The 21827-nt window shown below is 41.7% G+C and overlaps 1 protein-coding gene across 7 annotated transcripts in view; it reads right to left on the bottom strand.

Moving 5' to 3' along the window:
* The window catches only part of LOC125715776 (metal transporter CNNM2-like), a 35313-nt gene extending 16268 nt beyond the window's left edge, over window positions 1–19045 (bottom strand). For 5 of the 7 annotated variants that reach the window (XR_007384177.1, XR_007384178.1, XR_007384179.1 and 2 more), the window contains exon 1: window positions 17368–19045. Coding sequence is in view for 2 of the 7 variants with exons in the window: in XM_048987689.1 (XP_048843646.1) it covers window positions 17368–18850 (1483 nt within the window). In the remaining 5 variants the exon portion in view is untranslated. Of the gene's footprint in view, window positions 1–10667; window positions 10860–12381; window positions 12443–17367 lie in introns of those variants that run through there. The other 2 variants (XR_007384181.1, XR_007384180.1) reach the window with 2 other exon arrangements.
* Window positions 19046–21827: the final 2782 nt, after the last annotated feature.

Raw genomic sequence — 21827 nt, 5'->3', positions numbered from 1 at the left:
ATAAATAAATGACAGAAAAGCTTGATCTTACAGGATATCGTTCCTGTTGGATTCCTGGGTTTATTTTTTAGATTGAGGCTGACAGCGTCTGTGTGTATGGGTGGGTAGGGGAAATCACATGCCTGTAGCTCATAAACAGTAGTGAGAAAGGGACCGCTCTCTGTACCCTGGGTACTGCCTTACCTTTCACTAGCAGTACCCCGACTAAGCCTCTAGAGGCGCTGCACTGGCCTGCAGCATCACTGATACCCAGGCGGACCAAACTGGCACCCCAGACAGAAGGACATCCTTCTGCAACTATCAGCAGCGATACTGCTGCGTACAGCAGCTGTACACTGTCCTCACTCCCCATACACTGCACACACGTCTGCTACCTAAACACCCGTACTTCAAAGTAGATAATGCTGCCGTTTTCATGGTGAACCACAAACTCCTGAGAATTAACTTGTAAATCTGTCAGGAGAATGATGTAATGGAGAGTCGTGCCCAAAGCTACATTTTTGGGACGCAGATTAAGCTAAATAAAAAGAAGAGTGTTTAACATCCTGGCACAAAGAACCCAAGTAGCATCCGGTTAACAAGATACTGTTAGGTTTGAAAGCTCATTCATCTTCCAACTTATTACCCACCACAAGGTCACAGTGCGGGGGCCTGGTGCCTCTCCCAACAGCACAGGACACAAGGCATGGGACACCCTGGACGGGATGCCAGTCCATTACAGGGAGCATACCCACATACACACTCACACAAAAAATGACAGCACTATGCTGAATTTTAAGGGCAGTATCTAGAGCACTGTTAATCTTGTAAGGCAGCAGTACTACATCAATTCCTGGTTTGGAAGGATTAGTTTGGCCGGGCAGTCAAGGGAATTGATGTTCGTTATGGAGATTCCCTCAGTATTTGTAATGGATGTTTTCTTATGCCCTCCAATGGACTTCCAGTGAACTGCGAGTGCTCTGCGAGTTCTCCAGCGCATTCCAAGTCATTCAAAAAAAAAAAAAAAAAAACATTCAGGCGAATGGAACACTTTGTGTGCTGCACACTTGAATCTGTTCATCCTGAGATTTGACATAGCCGGGGCACATTGGGAACTACACATTAATACTCAATAACAGCTGTATTGCTAGCTAGCGACCATAAGCTAGTACTGTATATTCAGAAGCTACTCATATGTTACTCATGTATTGAAACAGTCCTTACTTGATGGCGATAAGGTTAATAAACTCTGCAGCTTGGGTTGGACTGTGATGGGATCCAGGCCTAAGGGTGTACTACAGTACGTTCTGCAAGCCAGTCGGCCCACCAAGAAAATGGCCAGAAAGGCCTGTACTGGGTATCTGACAGTCTGCAACTTATTTTACTGACACTGATGGTGGTGCATTGATTAGCACTGTTGTTCCCCACCTCTAGGACCAGGGTTTGAGTCCCTGCCAAGGCTCCATATGTGTTGAGTTCCCATGTTCTCCCCATGTCATCATGGGGTTTCCTCCAGGTACTCCAGTTTCCCCCCAAAGTCCAAAACCATCTTGAGGTTAACTGGAGTTACCCATAGGTGTGAGTGTGCCCTGTGATGGGTTGTCACCCCATCCTAGCTTGTTCCCTGCCTTGCTCCCAAAGGCTCTGGACCAACGGTGACTCTGAATAGGACAAGCGATTTCAGAGAATGGATGGACAGATGGACACTCTGTTTACATCACATATTGAAAGCTAACCTCAAAGCTGCAAGGATTTTAGGGACTGTAGCAGCTTGGATCGAAAACTGGTTAACAGACAGGAAGCAGCGAGTAGTTTTTAGAGGCACAATGTCACAGTGGGCCTGCGTTCATAGTGGGGTACCGCAGGGTTCAATTTTAGGACCACTATTGTTCCTAATTTACATAAATGATATTCACACCAGGGGGCGGCATGGTGGTGCAGTGGTTAGCACTGTTGCCTCACACCTCTGGGACCCGGGTTCGAGTCTCCACCTGGGTTACATGTGTGTGGAGTTTGCATGTTTTCCCCATGTCGTCGTGGGGTTTCCTCCGGGTACTCCGGTTGTGAAAATGGATATTCACACCAATACATACAGTAAACTGGTTAAATTTGCAGACGACACCAAGGTAGGTGCTGTAGCAGATACTGATCTAGTAGCGGAGAGGCTACAATGGGATCTGGATATAATTAGCGACTGGGCTGATACCTGGTAGAGGAAATTTAACATTAGATAAATGTAAGGTAATCCATGCAGGGAGCAGAAATATGAAGGACAAATATTTTATGGGTTCCACTGAAATAAAGGTACCTGATAACGAGAAAGATCTCGGTGTGTATGTTGATGCTTCCATGTCCCACTCTCGCCAGTGTGGGGAAGCAATAAAAAAGGCCAATAAAATGTTGGGTAACCTCATGTAATCTCAGTTCTGATGTTGCTTTACTCCATAACACAAGTTGATTCATCTATTGGCTCATCCTGGTAAGGTTCATGGTGATAATGCAAGTTTCACAGTCAACAACAGAATTTTACTGGCACCAAAAGATAAGAAGGACCAAAAGCAGAGACCTGTTTGGTAATTTTATTCTTTATTTCTTTATTCACTAAGAAATTCATGAGAGATTGTGATGAAGGATTTCTACAAAAACTGCTAGTATTTCTGTATTCAGTATTTACAGCCCTCTTGTTGGAGTAATAAAGAGTCCGATTCATGTTTATGATTTAACTTTGTTTAAGCTGATATACAGGACTCAAGAAAGTCTTGGGATGCTTGTTTTATTCAGTAAAAATATTGTGAATTTATTGGTTTTATATAAAAAAAAAAAACACTATTTGTTTACAAAAACGTATATCACATTATAAACAAACAGTAGTTTTAAGTAAAACATTCATTTCAAGTAATAAATTGCAACCCAAATTATAGTTGTAAAAAGCTGTTCTGTGTTAAAAAGGTCATTGACAAGCAGTTTAATTCAGGGGCTTCTTAATTAGTAACAGCTTTGCAATGACATAAATCACCAAATATTAGTGTTTGTTATCTCTTTGGGAGCAAATGACTGTAGCTGCAATTAATAGCAAAATGGCAAAAACAGAACTTAATGAGTTAGTCAAAAAAATTCTGACAAAAATAAAATATCTATGTGGAAGATATATGCAGCTAAGTTTAACATTGCTTGTCAATGGACTTTTAAATTAAACCAGTAAACATTTTTACAGAATTAAGCAACCATCCCAAGACTTTTGGTGAGCACTGTGTAACTGAATTAAATAATTTTCATTACCTTTCACATATTATTGTTAGTATACTTACTACTATACACTGATTTTGTGTTTCCACATCATATATGGATATTGATACGTTTAGCTTGAGAATATCTTGTCATTTGCGGTATGTGGGCGCGCATAATCAAAAATAAACTGCAGACTTTACTGAAGCAGACAGTTTAGCCACAGTTTACAAATGAAAATAATCGGCCAGCACTACATCAGACAAAATACAGACACAGCTGCCTGAAATATGACTCAAACAGTATGAAAACAGGGAGCCGACCAGACACAACTTTGACACAAACTCTTAGTGCCTGTTGTTGTGAAAAACTAAGGCTCAATAAGACATAGCATAGCAATCGTCAATTAAAAACAATGTGGATAGCTTACATCCATCAATCTGTCACGCTTTAACATAGCCGCCTGCTGAAAAACTTCACAGACATAGCGTAAATGTAGCTGAGGCGGAGCACCCATACTGCAAGAGCCTTGACAAAAGACACAATGTAGCACACAGCATGGATCAAAGTCTGAGGAGTATGTAAAAACAATAAGATCAGAACAAGAAAAATCACATTACTATACTAAATGATATTCGCTTGAGGTTTCTCTGTAACAGTTTTGAAATCGATGAGCATGTTACTATTCAGTATTTACAGACCTCTTTTTGGGGTAGCAAAGAGTCTGATACAGAACTGCGGTCTAACCAAGGAGCAATTAACGGCTAAGGATCTATGATAGAATACAGTTCAGGACATTAATTGCTTTATGTGCCACTCAGCATTTGCTGCCCTGAACCTGTAATCATTACGTCATCTTCATTTCATCATACAATTCAGAATCTGCAATAATTACAGGTTTTGCGGAAACAACTTTGAAATTTGGCTGTTTAGCCTAATGCATAAAAAAGTGATATGACAAACTAGTCTTTTATTCCCACGAAATTGGTATGTGCTAAATCTGTCTGCCACCCCAGCTAAAACAGTGACTCGGTGCCAGGCCATACCATTAGCGTCAGCTAACTGTGCAAGACAATATTATGTTGCAGTTTCCTGAAATTCTGCCGGAATATGGCATTAACTTAAGTCGGACGTCAGCAGACACCTGCCATGACTGCATTTCCAGTCACAAACAACCGACTGAAGGCTAATGCTTGGAAATACAGCTTGGTAATCGGTGACTTAACGTCCACAATCCTGCCTGGGGTAATGAAATCAACGATAGCAATCTCCTTTTGGAATAATGGCAAGAAGTTAAGCTAACATTAAGGCACACATGGCTGGACAACAGTCCTTTAATGCTTGCCTTTTTAAAAGAAGAGCAAAAAATATGTGATCGAGTGCCGATACCATAGAATCGTAGAAACCGTACTGTGACCTGGACGGCTAGCCAACACCCCCAGCAGCCATTCGTATTTTTTTCCAGAGGAAAAACAACTTGGCGCATTCATCTGCAGAAAGCAGACCAAGCAACGACATCAGCGGGCAGAAGGAACATGCTACAGGTGTACAACAAGCACCATGATGATGCCAATTTACTAGGGCAACAAGAATCCTTCACTACAGAAAAACACATCATGTCCGTGTAACAGTTACGTAGAGTATTTTGAAGAAAACACACGTGGCTTTTAACAGAAAAATAAAAGGATGGAAGGCAGCCAAATATTCAAAATAACACATTTGCTTATCCATCCATTCATCCTTCATCTAACCCCTTATCCTGCTCCAGGCCACATGGAGGTCTGGAGCCGATTCCAGGCAACACAGGGCACAAACTCCACACACAAAGCATGGATGGGATTCAAACCCCCAACCCTAGAGGTGTAAGGCATAAAACATAATTATGCAATAGCCAAAGCTTCCCTGGAGAAAGCAAGCATGCTTCCATATTCTCTATAACAGGGCATGTCAGCCTCAGTAGACAAACAGTGATTCATCAGGCTCTCCACAGATGAACTATGGCCCAACATTTCACAATTATGGGATAATAAGCGTGCACTGATCTCTTCAGGTTTGGCATCTCGGTGGGTTTTAAGTCTGGGTTTTCATACGGCTAGTCAAAAATGCCAAAGATTTCTCCAATCATTCTGGTACAGCCTTGCTGGCATGTTCAGATCTTGCTCTTGCTGTAGGCTACAACTTCTCTTCAGCTTCAGCACACAGACAGATGGCCTAAAATTCACCTTCATAATTCTCACATAAAGGAACGATGGTTCCTTTCATGACAAATCTACAAAGCACCTCCAAACCATGACAGTAAGAAAAGTAGGTCTGACAGAGGTTATTTCTGTGGAATGGAGCGTTAGTTCAACACCAGAATGCCCATATGCCACTCGTTTGTCCATAGTACATAGGACTCTTGGTCATGCAGCTGCTGTCCAGTCCACCTGGACCAAATACTTCTTTTCGTTTTAGAGGTCAGCGGTCTCCACTTCACTTTATACGTATCCCATTTTACCCAGTACGATTTTTTATGGAGGAATTACGAACAATGACATCAGCCACAGCAGTAGAGGTCTGCAAATCCCCAGCTTTTATGGAAAGCATTTTTTTCCTGCAGAATTTAACACCTCATCTTCAAAAAAGTTTTGGCAAGATGCCCATTGCTGGATATATTTTCCATTGGAACAAAATGCCCGTGACTGGATTGATGGATCTCTCTGAGCCTCAGTAGTGGCAGTGTAACCCTTTATGCTGATGTGTGCTGACCTCATAATGTTTCTGTAAGGGCCGAGGAATCTCGTTACATTGTGGCATGACGTGCCTCCATAGCTTGAATATACTGATATGGGTTACTGGTCAGCCTGATCCCAGTTTCCCAAGGTACAAAAACAGTTATGAGTTACCTAGGGGGTGATAACGTTTACATCAAACCAATAAAATCACTACATACTTTGATATTTTACATAAGGCTGCCAATATACACCACTACAAACCACAAAACACATTTTGATTATTATGCATATACTAATGCAGGTCTATAGAAAGACAATGGATCATGTACACATGTTTAATACATAAAATACAAGGAAGAGCTTGTAAAATGTGACCAGACACATTGCCACAAATACAGCAAAATGATGTTCCCCCTCCATTGTGAGGAATGGACACAGAGAAAGGCAGGTAAACATGCCCATGTAATGCACATGAATCTCTTCACATTGCTGTATAACCATCACCTTGAAGCATGACTAAAACGATAGCATCATTATCACCATGATCATAAGTACTATAGCTGAAAGACCATTAAGACCATGGTTCTCCTTGGGATATTTAATAACCATGTGTTAGATAACCTGCTAATGCATATTATTATGCAACCAGCTACCCCTGTTTCAAGCTAAAAGTTTGCTCTGATCCTCTGATCTTTGAAGGTCTTTGAAGCCATCTGGGCAACCCTGGGGGGGGGGGGGGGGAGGACGCTTTCAGCATCCCCTTTCAACAGCGACGTGCACAACTGATAACTTCAGGGTGAAAATCTCAAAACGACTGATAACTTGAAAGTAAAAAATAAAAACTCGACACCCTCCGCAAAAGCAGTACGAGTGGAGCTTTGTGGAAATTGTAGGATTCAGATAAGAATGAATAATATATACACTAAAGAACCAAACTTAGATTACACTGCTACCTACCAACAGACAGTATGCGTGTCAGTGTCTCTATATATTTTCATATTTTAAACACACACACACTCCACATACTGATATGAATATGGGGACTGTTCATTAATTTCTATGGGCAAATCCCAACAATCTCTAATCTCAATAATAACAACCTTAACCCCTACCCAGCCCTAACCAAACATAAAAAACCAAGACTTTTAGTTCTTTGATTGTAGTCACATATTTTTATAAAAAAAATAATTTCCCCAAAAAAAATGATCTCTGTAATGACAAAATAACAGGTTTTATCACATAGTTAGCATTTCTGGTCCCCACAACACATGACACACACACACACACACACACGAATACACACACTGTACACCGTTTCAACCTGTACCGACCACAGAGATATGCTTCAAAAATTCCAGCTGTTAAATGCAGACATTCATTCAGTAATTAATGGATGTCACCCCATTCTGAAAGGCCTCACATTGCTGCTTCCTCAAAGCTCACAGAGAACACAAGTGCACAGAATCACATTCTGAGCCTGGGAACATTCTTACCCAAAAGCACCATCGAGAAGTTAACACTCTAATTAGCCATAATATAATACACTAGGAACTATCAGCCAAACTCTCAAAGATATAATATATATCTCACAGTGTTCTACACTGCAATTTAGCTGAAGGAGAGAGGTACATTCTGATGTTTGGTCAAGTGGTGTGAACCAAAGCCAAGAGCTGTTTGAACTGGAAGAGTCCTGGACAGAATGACTGAGTAACTGGATCCCCCTAAATTCCTTCCCCAGTTTAATGGATTAGGGATTCCAGTACCATGGCAAGCTGCTAGCAAAGGCTTTGGGGCCAGTGAGATGATGTGACTGGCATCGGGTCACTGGAGAAAGGACATTAAGTGGTTTTAACTGAGAAATCTAACACATAATTCGAGTGAAAGTGAAGCACAGCAGAGTGAAGAGCTGCAAGCGATGAAGAAAACAGTGCATGAAGATTTGATGTGGACGCATTTTGTAATGCAGCTTAATATCTATGTTACTATAAGCAAATGGGAAAGCTGAAGAGAAAAAAAACAGTCATTATTAACAGACTTAATCAGAAGAAAAGAGTACTGCATAGATCTGTCAATAAATTTAAATTCTAGTACACCTAATTACCTCACAATGTAGTGAAGAATTACATCGTTGTTTTTTTAATCCAACTCAGCTGTTTTAAGCCAACTCGCCCTTTTCCAAGAAGCAGTCCCAAACTCCAGCAGGCAAAATTCCGTGTTAGAAATAAGGCATATGTATTGTTAGAACAGATGTTTTGTCCAGTCTTGTGTTTGTCCAGTCAGTGATGCTCAGCAATTCATCATGTGCTATTGCTGCTTCTATCCCATTGGAAATATGCAACACAATCATGAAATAACACGGGTAAAATATGCCTGCCACCCATCCATCCATCAAACCGCTTATCCTACGGGCAATTTAGTAACTCCAATTAGCCTCAGCATGTTTTTGGACTGTGGGGGGAAACCGGAGTACCCAGAGGAAACCCCACGACGACATGGGCAGAACATGCAAACTCCGCACACATGTGACCCAGGCGGAGACTCGAACCCGGGTCCCAGAGGTGTGAGGCAACAGTGCTAACTACTGCACCACCATGCCACCCGTGTGGGCTAGTATGTTAGAGTTTAATGACAGGATTGTTTTTCCGCATGTTTATTGCCATTATAGCACCTTGCCATTCCAAAACAAGCACTGTTCCCATTACAATAAACATTACACATTAGTGGAGGTCGATCGATATTTCGGCCGGATGATATATCGGGTCGGTATTTTTTTAATGTATCGGCATCAGTCGATATAGTACACCGATTTACAGACAGGCAAGTCTGCCGGCAGCCCAGTGTTGCTGTGCTGTGGAACACGTGACCCATGCTGCCTAGTGCAGGATCCAGGCCAGAAGTTTTGAAAGTCCTAGGAGAAAACGGCAAGGCTTAAATTCTGATCTTTCAAAGATTTATTTATTTAACTGGTTTGCTACGAAGTGTAGTTTTATTAAAAGAAAACGCGAGCGCTTTTGAAAGAGAACGCGAATTACACTGTCGGGAACTGGCGTAATGATAATGAGCCTTCAACCCACTGCAGCTTACAGGTAACGTTAAGGATCATTGATTCTGACAGTTTGGAATTCTGATCCTGCTATTTTTTTTATTGTTTGCAAGTTTAAGTTATTGGTTACAAGTTGTATTAGTATTAGTTGACATTTTACCATGCAAATAGAAGGGAAAACGTCCAATTATCGGCCAAAATAAATACATAAAAAAATCGGCAGCATATATCGGCATCGGCTGACCCTAACTCCTAAATATCGGCATCGGCCATTGAAAAACCCATATCGGGTTATCACATTTTAGATATTCATTCTTTAAAGTAAAATGCTCCCAGTGATAATTTTGTCATGTGGCCCAAGACGGAAACATTCAAAACCATGTAGAAAAATAAATGCCAGGAAACAGCAGTTTTTGATAAGTTTTATACACATCGCTAAGAATGACAGCCAGCAGTCGCAGAACATTCCTCTCGGGGCGTCCTTTACATAAGACTGCCTGTTCAGGAGTGCCCCTCTCTCACAGAGATCCCTCTTAATCTGTTACCATCAAGCACTAAACAATTCACTACTTCACTAGCCTCTTAAACTTGTTTACATTATTTGGAATCGTAAATGGGAGATGGGCCTGCAATTTTATCACAGGTACAGCATCACATATACTACGAATATTTAAAACAGTGTGTTAAAATGTGACATTTACACCACTAAAATGAAAAACGCCCCACTAGACTAGCATAGTAAACAATAAGGATTCCATGGGCTAAAATGCAAACTCTCTGCTTCACTACGTTTTCAACACATGTAGTTATACTGGAACTGATGTGCTTTAGCTGGAGCCTTTATGGAAAAAAGCTCTATATATCTTTTGGCCAGTTCAAAAATGCAGCTTTATATCCACCCGTAATCTGTTCAGAGGTGAATTACAGTCAGATTGCTTTTTTTTCCTCCGCCAAAATTATTTATTCCTGCACTGTAATCATTTCACTATAATCATTTTAGTACCATTAGTGCTGAATATGACCCGTTAAAACTTTTCTGTTTTGATGAGAGACGTACCACAGAGATAAATCGTGCATTATGCGACATTGCGACCATCCCGAAGTACTGATCTGACCTTGACTTTGTTCCAGTCCTCATAATTAATCATGCGCTCGTGTCCTTATGCCATATTCAGAAATACTGCTCTATCTGGAAGATGAGCACGATCATCACTGCTAATAATAACTCATGCAGAAATCAAGCTTACGGGGAGCAGCATTTCATGTGCTGTTTTGGCCTTGAGCCAAGGCTGTAGTAAAAGTTGAATTACAAACACACTGTTGCTGGATACATGTGCCTTGGTGTAGCACTGTTATGCTACTAAATAATAGCAGTAATAAACAAGGACACGATTAAAATAACAGCAGTCACACTGAAATAATCGTTAAAAGGGATGAATATACTTCAGGGAATTTGCCACTGTAAAATTAAATTAAACTGCCACTGTAAGCGCAGTGGGTAATGCCAGCTTGCTGTGAGGAGTCCTGCTGTGTTTGAATGGGCGTCCCACACCAGACACTCCCACTGGGTTTCCAGTACGGTGCCATTTAGCACTACACCCCCCAGGAAAACAGGCAAAATCTCATAACATCCAAATACATTATACTGATTTTGACGCAGTATTGCATGCAAAACAAGGCAGGTGCATTTTTCCTTTAAGGGGGATTCCCTGTACCCTCTGAATTAATGTGAGCGTCACAGAGGACTTGCACGTGCCCACTCTCACAGCACACAGGCTGCTTTCTATCACCATGCATGCTACACTGTACTTACCAGTCGGCTTAAAGGCGCCTGACCCATTTGTTTCATCAATACCTTCAAGCTAACTGGCCTCACATGCGCTTATCACAGTAAATACCTGTAAAAATAATAAATATTGTCATTCCTCTTCTCAGTTCATTCCTGACCAAAACAACTTTTAGCTGTCATACAAACATTTGTTTCCTACATGAAATAACACTTTTTTCACTGATTAAAACACAAACACACATAAGTATAAAGTAACCTAAAGTAAGCAGAAAATAACACTCGCGAGAGTTTTACTTACACAAAAATGTTCTGAGGACAGAAGGAAAAATGATTGGTTTAAAGAGAGAACCAATCAAACTGTGGAGGAGGCGGGGCCAAGACATCTGACTGATTGATCCCGCCTCTTCTAGTTGTTTGGACCCACCTCCTCTACAATCTGACTGGTCCAATCATTGCCCTCAGAATGCTTTCGTGTAAGTAAAACTCCCATGAGCGAAGAGCTCAAAAAGAATTTAAATGCACTATTACTTTAACTTCCCTGGCTACTCCACACACTGCAGGAGAACCTCATTAAAATAGATAAGAATTAATTAATTCAAAAGAATGAAAAAAATAGAAGAGAACCTGTCATTTTAAGTATACAATATGTGTGAATGTATGAGCATCACATATACATACATAAATACCTGCTTATGCACATAAATGTAATCAAATCTGCAGAAATATCTATCACTGCTGAATGCATTGTTTTCCCAGCAATCATGTCTAGCTTTATCTTGCTGTAACAGTGCTTTCAGTTCTGGAATAGATCACTATTCCAGAGGCCATAGATGCACTAGAGCAATCATCTAAGTGACAGTTACAATACAGGACACTCGTGATAATGGCGGTGGTACCTCCACCAGCTTAGAATCATTGGGAATGTCAGCAGTTGGATCCAGCACTGCACCACAAGTACGATGGCGCTCACCATGATTTCAGTTTATTGAAGGGCATTTTTTAGCTGTACAAGACCCAGACAGCTCCAGGGGTTTGGAAGTTCAGACCCATCCAGGCACATTAGTGGAATTTTGAGCGCAGACATTGGCAAACAAGTTTAACTGTTACTAACAAAACGGCTACCCAGTTCCACCAGGAAAAAAAATAGCGATTGTTGGGATACTTCATGTGAAAAACACAGTTTACGATTTCCTTTAAAATATTTCCAGCTACCTGACAGTATACATTACAACATCTAGAAATAGATCCTCAGTAATGAACTCATTAAAGCACTGAACAGGAAATAAAATTCAAATAATATAAAAATGTGAAGGTGCTGGCAGAAAACATCTTAAATTAATGATATTTGACCATAAAACGGTGACTGTACACAGACTAATCAAAAAATGTGAACCTTTATCATGTTAAGTTTATTTGTTACATTTATTAGCTGCATCAACCCATTTCTTAAAGCAGCTACTTCAGTGATGGGGTCTGTACCGGTAACAGCAGAGTGAGAATTAGGGCCTGTAGCCAAAAATAAATTTCACGGGGTCTTTGGCGACCCTTCTGATTGGTCCATCTTGGTAGATTCCACCGACTGGGGGGCAGGGGGGAATTTTGAGGGGGGTTCACATTTGTTATTGTATTACCTGGCTATGTGCCTGATCGGAGACACAAATTTCGGGGAGGGTTCAAACCTTGGTTACGTGCCTGAGGGAGAGAAACGACATCAGAGGTCATGTGGTTCGATAAACAAATGATGTCCCAGACAGTCTGAGAATTACATTCACATTAACACACAGACTCCGAACCCCGAAACCTCCTCACAAATTGGCTACGTTTTTTGCATACCTGTCCGTCTCATGAAAATACACTCCATTCACAGTTTTCCTCAACACAGTGATACAAATTTGGTGAATCCATGCAATTATGTTCCTAAAGCAGCAATAACTACGACAGCCCTCTATCCAGAATTCAGACCCCCAACATCTACACAGACCCCAGGGGAAACGGTGACCCCACTTCACCAGCATACCCCTCTCGCTACAGCACACATCTGCAAAGTTCATGCATGTTTAACCAAGTTCCATTCTTGATTAAATAATAGAACAAATCAAAACCTTTAGGCTCAACCCTTTGAGGTCTTTACTGAAGATATGGCAGTTGAATCTGCAGCAAAAGGTCTTTATAATTGTTGCAAAGTTCATTTAGGATTGAGCACCATATATCCATCCATCTCTTGATGTTTCATTCCCGCTTATCTAGTACAGGGTCACATCGAGCCCAGAGTCTAACCCACTAAGGCTACATTCACACTCCCAGCCACATCGTTCAATTCTGATTTTTTTTGCTCAGATCGGATTCATCCATCTTGACAGTTCACATTCATAGCTACAGGTGACCTGTATCTGACTGCAATGTGAACACATCGGTCCTCCGAAACGTCACGCATGCACACATTGATACGTTTTTACACGGGTCAACTGTGTCACCAACAACAAAAAACGTCATATCTGTGGGACGACTCATGGCATTAAAAATGAAGGCGTTAGTAGCTCACGCATGTATCGCACTTTGCTCCGGAGGACGACAAACGATGAATCAGCTGTACATGAGCAGGTTGAAAAGGAGAAAAATAGTCAGATGACCAGGTTTTTCTGTTAGCGCAGCTCTCCTCCATTTTTACCTTCCCATGCTGCCGGCGCAGACTGATGATGTCAGCGCATGCGTATATGCAAAAAGCCACATGAATTCCGATCTGAGCGTTCACATTCAGGTCGCATGGCCGTGAATCACATACGTATCCAATTTAGTACCACATACGAAAGTGACAGAAATCTGATTTGAAATGATCAGATCTGTGTCACATTAAGGCAAAAAATCCGATTTGAGACACTTCAGCCTGGCAGTGTGAACGTGGGGTACAATACGTTTTTATTAGATACTATTAAATAATGTGCTCGTTTCCTTTGCACATGAAGGGATTATCACTCTATTCCTGGCCACAAGAGGACAAAGTTGTCAAGTGTCGGCGGTCGTCAGAGTCGGGTCCCAAGGGAAGCTGTCACAGTAGCAGGATTGACGTCCAGTGCCCCTACAGCGTGACCTGCTGTGTGGAACCACACCTTAACAAGACAGCCCAGAGAAAGGAGTGGAAGACAATACCCAATGGGTACATCAAGGGACACCCGCCCGTCTCAGGGGAAGACGCGAGCAGGTGTCCAGCCAGCCTAGACACAAGCCGAGAGTCGGTCGGCACTCCTTCCCTCCCGCCACACCATCCCCAGGGCTTACATGAGGGGGCGTGTCATGTGTCACTGAGACACAGGTGGAATGTGGGCAAGTTCATTTCGGTCAGTCAGACATCCAAAACCCATCCAGCAGAATTACGACTCGTGCCAGCTGTCATGCTGTGATTAAACAAGCCATCTGTTATTGCGACGTGCAGACAGGAGGAGGCTTTCAGGTGCATAACAGACACTGTCACCTGTCTGGTTTCGTGTGAAAGGCTTCCCCCCAAATCTTTTAAACATACCAAAAATTGATATCACATCACAGTACGGACAACACTACTATAAAGGGCTTCTCAAAGTAAGTGCTCTATTTACTCTGAGTCTGCAAGGACACGTTACTGACTCGTGTAGTGTAAATTCTCCAGCCTAGTGCTGTAAAATGATTGCACTGCATGATTGGAAAACAAGGGGCGTGCTCATTGGTTCCTATGTGATACTAAGCCGTTCTTGTGGTCGCCGACAGAGTGATCAGTCGGTCGTTTGGAGTTTCCGTTTAGCGTTTAGTGCACGACCAGCAGGACAACATGACAAACGTGATGGCAGATAAACCACTTCCTGTCGGCTTTATGGCAGCTCTGGAATTTCATTGGTTCCCACCCTCCCTGTTTGATGTTCATGCTTGGTTGACTATGTCAGGGTTGCCAGCCCTCACGCATCGGGTGTGACACTCACGCTTTCCGACTCTCACACTCGCGCAAGTAATCCTACAGCAAATCTATATTATTCCATTATAAACCTAAAATTAGCTACATCGAACGTGTCTGGGTAGTCTGCAAACCCTACAGACTATTTACAAGGTAATAAAACTGTTACTTAAATAAACCTATACACCTATTAAATAGGTGTATAGACTTGTCTTGAATTGAATGTCTCACTTCAGCCAGTTGACCAAAATTGGCAACCTTATAACCTGTTATGTAAACCAGATACCAATTAAAAAACAGAGAAACCATCTAAGCTGATATCCTGAAATGTAAAACGCAAAATGGGACTCACGTCTAAATAAATAACTCCATTCGCCTTCTCTTTTACTACATGGCTGTACAGCTTCCCAAGTGCACTTGGGTCTTTTTTTTTGTCTGAATTTAGGGCCATTTTTGCTGTCAGCAACAGATCAGCGTCTCCTCTGTGATGCGCTGTACTGTGGCCTGTAATTTCGAGGATCTCTTTGCTGATCGTTTTAATATTCTGTGCTCCACCCTCAGATATAGCTTCAGCGCTCAGTTGCGGCGAGATTCCAACATGGCCCCTGTTTTATCTGCTCTACCAGAAAGGGCCCATGGGCAGGAATAAAGGCGGGGTTGCAGGCCACACCCACCCTCTGCTCTACTAGCTGATGTAAACAGTAAACAAGGCATGGGTCATTATCACCCCGCCCCCAACCAGGTCTCCATTTTCACATTGCCATGTATCTTCTGTCACACATTATCTATTAAATTGATTCATTTATATTTTATGCAAAATGGCCTCTCTTTATATGTAGGTATTTACTGATGGAGTGTAGGTTGGAGCTTAAGACTGCATCAGCCATTACTCTGTGTATGGATACAAGCCAGCTTTACACTACTCTAATATTAATCTTAGTATTCTCTGCACTCCTAATGCTACGTGCACGCTCCAGTATTCTGTGTCCCTTAATGCTCAGTGCATGCTCTAATACTCTTTATATCCCCTAATGTTCTATGCATGCTCTAATACTGTAATATTCTCTGCACCCCTAATGGTCCCATGATGGTCCAAACACCATCATGGGCTTTCAGATGACACTAAGTGAGAAATAAATCAATTTCCTCTGACAGCAATATGACTTCTTAACATGGGCAGGGTAAGTGTGGTATAAACCCACTGATGTCGGTGGTTAGAGCTGTTACTCATTATCCAAAAAGCTGCATACCTGCGGAGCGGAAATTATCTGCACCATCACACGGACACAAGCAGAAAACGGGCACGATTAAGCAGCTCCACAAACGAGATGCCCGGAGCTGATAACCCATGTGCCTCCCCATTCCCACACGTCCTAATGCATTCAGAAACAAGCGGGAGAAGCGAGAACCCTGTAAACGTTCACATTAAAGCGCTGAGATCGCAGGAGATAACAGCCAGGCTGAAGTAAATGATTGGTTGAAACGGCGTCTAGGTCTACTCAGTGCCTACCCTTTGTTCAGAGAGGGCTTCTCAATGACAGCAGCTTAAGGTCAGAAAAATGCCTCCCACACCAAAAGGAGATATTAAAAGGCCATTTAGTGGTTACAAATTAAGCTTAATTGAATTTCACCATAAGCCATAAAAATATGACAGTGAAAAATAAAAAGTTGCATCCATCTGAAACGTCACAAGGCGGCAGAATTCTGCAAACGTCGTACATTTCAAGATGATGAAAAGGTGTGATCTGAAAACAACCAGTAACTTTGTATGTTGATGTATATCGAAACACTGTAAATAAACTTGAGTGCCACTGATGGATGTTTAGCTACTTGTTCTAGTATGAGAATCTGCCCAGATTTGAGTGAACAACAAATCATAATCAGCAACTGCTTCTTTGGGTCTACTAGGATTTATTCCAGATGAATCACCGTTTCCCTTTACATGCTTTACATCACAAGAGCAATTCTTAAAGCACCACGCATTCACCTCAAATCATGTTTGTAACAATATTTAGCTCTGTACACCAAAAAATAGCTAAAAGATAAACAATACATAACACCTTATATTCCAGTTTTTAAAATGCTTTAGACAGACATGTTACCAGGCCGCGTGTGTAGGGAGCATTTTACTTAAAGAAATTAAAGAACAAATGTCGTTATGGTTGCATCCAGGTTGACGGGAAAATGTCGCAGTTGCCAAGTCCGCACAACATTACACATCACCGTTGCTTCTCCCATGGTCAGTGTTAAAATAAAACTGTTATTTTTTGTTTTTATTGTAATTTAGTGAGTAATGCACCGCTCGGGATCAGCGTGGATTTTAGGTTTGGTCCTCACGTTGTGTCCGCCAGCATGTTTGTCACACATGTACGAATAGAAGCGCTCCGTCTCTCCCCGGGCATTTTATACTAATTTAATGGAAATAACGCAGAAAGGCGTTTTAAACTGGCCAGTGCCACCACAGGCTATAGGATGACCTCTTTACCGCCCGTCAATACAAAACTACGTTAGTTGTTGTTTGCAAATAAATAAATAGATAAATAAATAAAAAGTTTCAGTAAGTTTCTCTTTTAAAGAATTAAGGCAGCTTAGCTCTTTATCCACCCGTTGATCTGTAAAAATACTAGGACAATCTAGTAATACTAATTAATGGGAAACTGAAAGCCGCAATGCCGAAAAGAGAAGCGGATTAGCTCACCTTTCTTAAACTCCTCCAGCATGGCATCCAGTTTGGTGTCATTGAAGACGAAATGCAAAGGGTGGCTATAAAACTTGGTGATCGTTTTCAGGGGGGTACTGTCATCCGGATCCACAAACGCCAGGTCTTTGACGAAGAGTATGTCCACGATGTTAGACCTGTCCCCTTCAAACACGGGGATGCGAGTGTACCCACTCTCCATAATTTCTGACATCGTATTAAAGTCGAGTATAGCATCCCCCGCAATCATAAAGCAATCTCTCAGGGGTGTCATCACATCTTCCACGGTCTTAGTCCTGAGCTCCAAAGCTCCCTGAATGATGTTCAGCTCCTCTTTAACTAAATCGTTATACGGATCTGTAACTCTTAGCATCTCCAGGAGTTTCTCTCTGTTATATACGGTTCCGATCTCCTGGCCCAGAAGATAATCTAAAAGTTTGCTTACGGGATAGGAAGCTGGGAAGGTAAGCAGCATGAAGAATTTGGTCAAGAATATGGTATTCGCACCGACTGCAAGACCGTGTCTCGAGCATATAGCCTGAGGCACGATTTCCCCGAATATGACTATTCCAATGGTTGACATTACGACCGCGATCAATCCAGATCCTGCAATGTCATCGAGCAGAATAGTTAAAGTAGTATTGACCAAGACGTTTCCTAAGAGAAGCGAGCAAAGTAGGTAATTCCCCTGACTTCGTACGGGCTCGATTTTCTTCGCATAGCTTTTCTCCTTTTCCGTGCCACAGTTCTGAACTATCTGCAGTTCCATGGGATCCAGCGCCATCAATCCCAAATTCAACCCGCTAAACATGCCCGACAGACACAGGAGCATGGAGATGAAGATGACTTGTAGCCAGAAGGGAAGCAAAAACTTTTTCTCTTCCACCACTATAACTTTAGTATCATCACCATCGTGATAGACCCAAGTATTCTCGCTCCATGGGTCGTGCAAGCCTGCTGCAGCAGGCGCTGAAGTGGCAATGCACAAGTAGTACGCTTTACTTCTTTCTGTTTTTCGCAGAGGCTTGACTTCGATTTCAATTATCCCCGATGTTTTTCTATTTAGGACTATGTTGGGCAGGATTATAATATCCGAGGTTCTAATGCCGCAAGGAAAGAAGCTGGACGTGTCCTCTTGGCTGTTGTTGTCACCAGATGAGCTGTCAATGTTGCCAATGACTTTGGTACGTTCGTGCTCTGTGAACGCAATTTTGGACCAAGTCTCGTTGTTAATGTTTTGCCCATAGACCCTCAACTTGACACGAGTCCTTTCACTAACCCGCAAATATCCCCTGTCCATAAAGGAAATGTCATCCGTGTCCTCCAGTCTAAGACCTATAATAACCGTCTCATCCTCCCCGTCCTTTCCACTTGTCGAGCTCACCAAACAAGCGCTGACAGTTAAGAAAACCAGAGTCAGGGCTCGGACCCGGCTAAGTGCCGCCATTTTTGCAGTGGGTACCGTGGCCGACAGCTCTGCCATGTTGTTAATGGGCAACCTCTTTTGAATGAAAAGGGCTTTAAAAATCAGAGCCAATAAGAGTCCGCCTTCATCTCTGCTGTGGGTTGCCTTGACTAGCGCATCGGACCTGCTTACTTACACTACGCGCCTAATACTGATCACTAACCAGCGCGAGCTTTGTATGAACTCGTGCTTCTGGTGTTGTCCCTCAGATTGGCAGCTGTGCCAGCCAATCGGAGGGAAGAGATGGAAGAAGGCGGGATATTTGCAAGCCATATAGCGAATGAAAACCTGAAGAAGCGGAACGCTCTGCAGAACCCAAAAGCTGAATTTACCTCGTGACTTGTTTTGATCGGTTTTGGGCATTCAGCAAAGAGATGGAAATTGACCATCTTAAAAAAATGTAATGGTCTGGCAAAGAAGAAAATTCTTGGTACTTTTTTTTAAAAGATACAGAAAATATAAGAGCATTTATGGCAGTTGCAGTGGCTTAAATAAACAGAAGCACCGCACATGCATATTTTAAATACTTGTTGTTGTTGTTGCTTCGTTTCGTCACCGATGCGTCGTTTTTTTAGTGCTAAATTTTACAAAGGTTGTTTTTTCTCTCTCGATTGCTTATACCATAATTCGATATACATTTATTTTAACAGTGATTTCTCGTCGTTAATAAGTTCCTACTATTAAGGGGTTGTTCCGTTACCATTTTAGTTAGGCTGCATTGAGCGCCGTGGTTGGTGGGGAATTGTGTTAAATCAATGCTGGTTTCACTTGCTGTGTTTTATCTAATTAGTCATTCGCGGCATGCGTTTAACGGTGATTAAAACGTAAAATAAACTAAAAGCTACTATTGGATAGAGCACCATGCAGCTTCAGTAAATGCAACAAAGTTCCAGTTTCCCTTTCGCAAATATGCTCCGCTTCGTCTCAATAATGCCAAACCTTATTATAACCATTTTTACCAGTTCTCTTCAGAAAACAACTAGTAAAAGTAGCTCGCCGTACATTGGCTGAAAGCATTGAGACAACTTAGGGAGTTCGCATCTGTGTGTGTGTATATATATAAATAAATATAATATATATATATATATATATATATATATATATATATATATATATATATATATATCTCAAGTAACACACATTTTTTTTACGTTCTTCACTATATACGCAGGCACGTCTGTAAATTTGTCCAAGACCATTTCTTTTTAATTGACTAAGTCAGGATTTTATGTAAAACCAACAAGTATTTGCCCGCAATTTCCTAACCTCTTCGTAGATTCAGCTTTTAGAAACCTTTTAAAACTATTGTTTTGGAATTTTTAAATCAGTTAAAACTGCAGTCACAACCTTATTTTTAAAAGTACAGGCAAATGACTGAATCCCCTACATTTTTTTTAGCAAAACTCTCATGATAAGTTAGTTTGCTAATAGGCAAACACCCAGGGGCTGAAGCAAAGTGCTGACAAGTGGTGAGATTTACTAGGAGTCAACATAAGGGAGCTGTGGGCGACAGGATGCATCATTGGCCGTTTAGCTGAGTCAAGCGTCAGAAGACAGAACCTGTTCTGAGTACGTCGTAACACACTATATATTCGCACTTGCATATAGGAGCTTGGGAATCACATAAAATTTGCCATTCATTTTTAGTGCTTTTAAAGGTTTATGATAAGGGAACTGACTACTCAAAAGGCCACCATTTGGTAAAAATATTTGTCAATTGGTTATAACTGGTTTAGTGTAAAGTAATATTTTGCTGAATGACCCCTGAGCTTGTTTGATTTTAGTTTATTTTTTGGCCAGATATACCACAAACGTATATAGAGGAAATTATCATTCATTAACTGGAAGCTTTGCCATTTAACCATTGCAGTTTTTGATTAATTATAATTGATACTTCTTATTGATCCCAGTGGGGAAATTCTGTAGATAAGAGCAAGCTGGTCACAAAGGGCAGCCACCCATAAGAGCACCCGGGGATCTGGGGGGTGAAGGGTCTTGCTCAAGCACCCACAGACATGCTGAGGCTGGCTTCAAACCAGCAACCTTCCGCTCACAGGCACAGAGGCTTGGCCCACTGAGCCACAAGATTTTCATAATGAAGCGTTGCAGTTTTGTAATACATGTGACTAACTGAAAACATCGCAAGTTTTATTCCTTGGAAACATTAAACTTACAGTATATTACTCCCAACAATCAGTCACAGTGGACCATGACACTAGGAAGTGAAGTACAGGGCAAATGTCAGAAAGATAAGTCAATGTTCCCTCCTCCTGGCGGGAAGAGCCCTGATTGGTTGGCTTGATTCGACCAATGCAGCGTCACACACAACAGAATACTGGGCGTATCTGGTGCGGTGTATCGCACCCTTTGAAAAAGCGACACCGCTGGAACAAATGATCCTACATTGACAGTGTCCTTCTGTGTGTAATTATCAAAGATATGGGTTTGCAGAATATGTCATTTAAACAGAAGTAGGATCAGCATATATCAGATTCATTTTAACGCTACAGCTACTGTTTGGGTCAAGTTGAGCCCACATCACAGAAATAATGGAAAATGTCAGTCACACGAATTGCCTGACTTTGACAATCACACTTGACTCTTGGATATAACTGACCTCGGTATCCTCAATGGTAGGTATGGGCATGACGCTTCCTGCATACTTATCCACGACTGTTCTGTCATAGTGGACATGCATGAGCCCAGGAGGAAATAAGACATCTGATTGGTTGATCCCACCTCCTCTAGAAGCTTGCATCCATCTCTTCTACAATCTGATTGATCATCTCTCTGAACCAATCATTTTTCATTCTGACCTCAGAACATTTTTGTGCAAGTACACTCCCATGAGCCTCCCCATTCATGCATTCCTTTACAGGCATGTATCCACTTTAAGTAGGCTAAGTAATGCTAACTTCTGTTCAGTGCATTTACATAAAAACCAGGTACAATTTTCACAGAATTTCACAACTGCACAGCCCTCAGCCTTGGTCTT

Source organism: Brienomyrus brachyistius, chromosome 20 (genome assembly GCF_023856365.1).
Source record: "Brienomyrus brachyistius isolate T26 chromosome 20, BBRACH_0.4, whole genome shotgun sequence".
Classification (NCBI taxonomy): domain Eukaryota; kingdom Metazoa; phylum Chordata; class Actinopteri; order Osteoglossiformes; family Mormyridae; genus Brienomyrus; species Brienomyrus brachyistius.
This window is presented reverse-complemented; position numbering and strand designations above follow the sequence as displayed.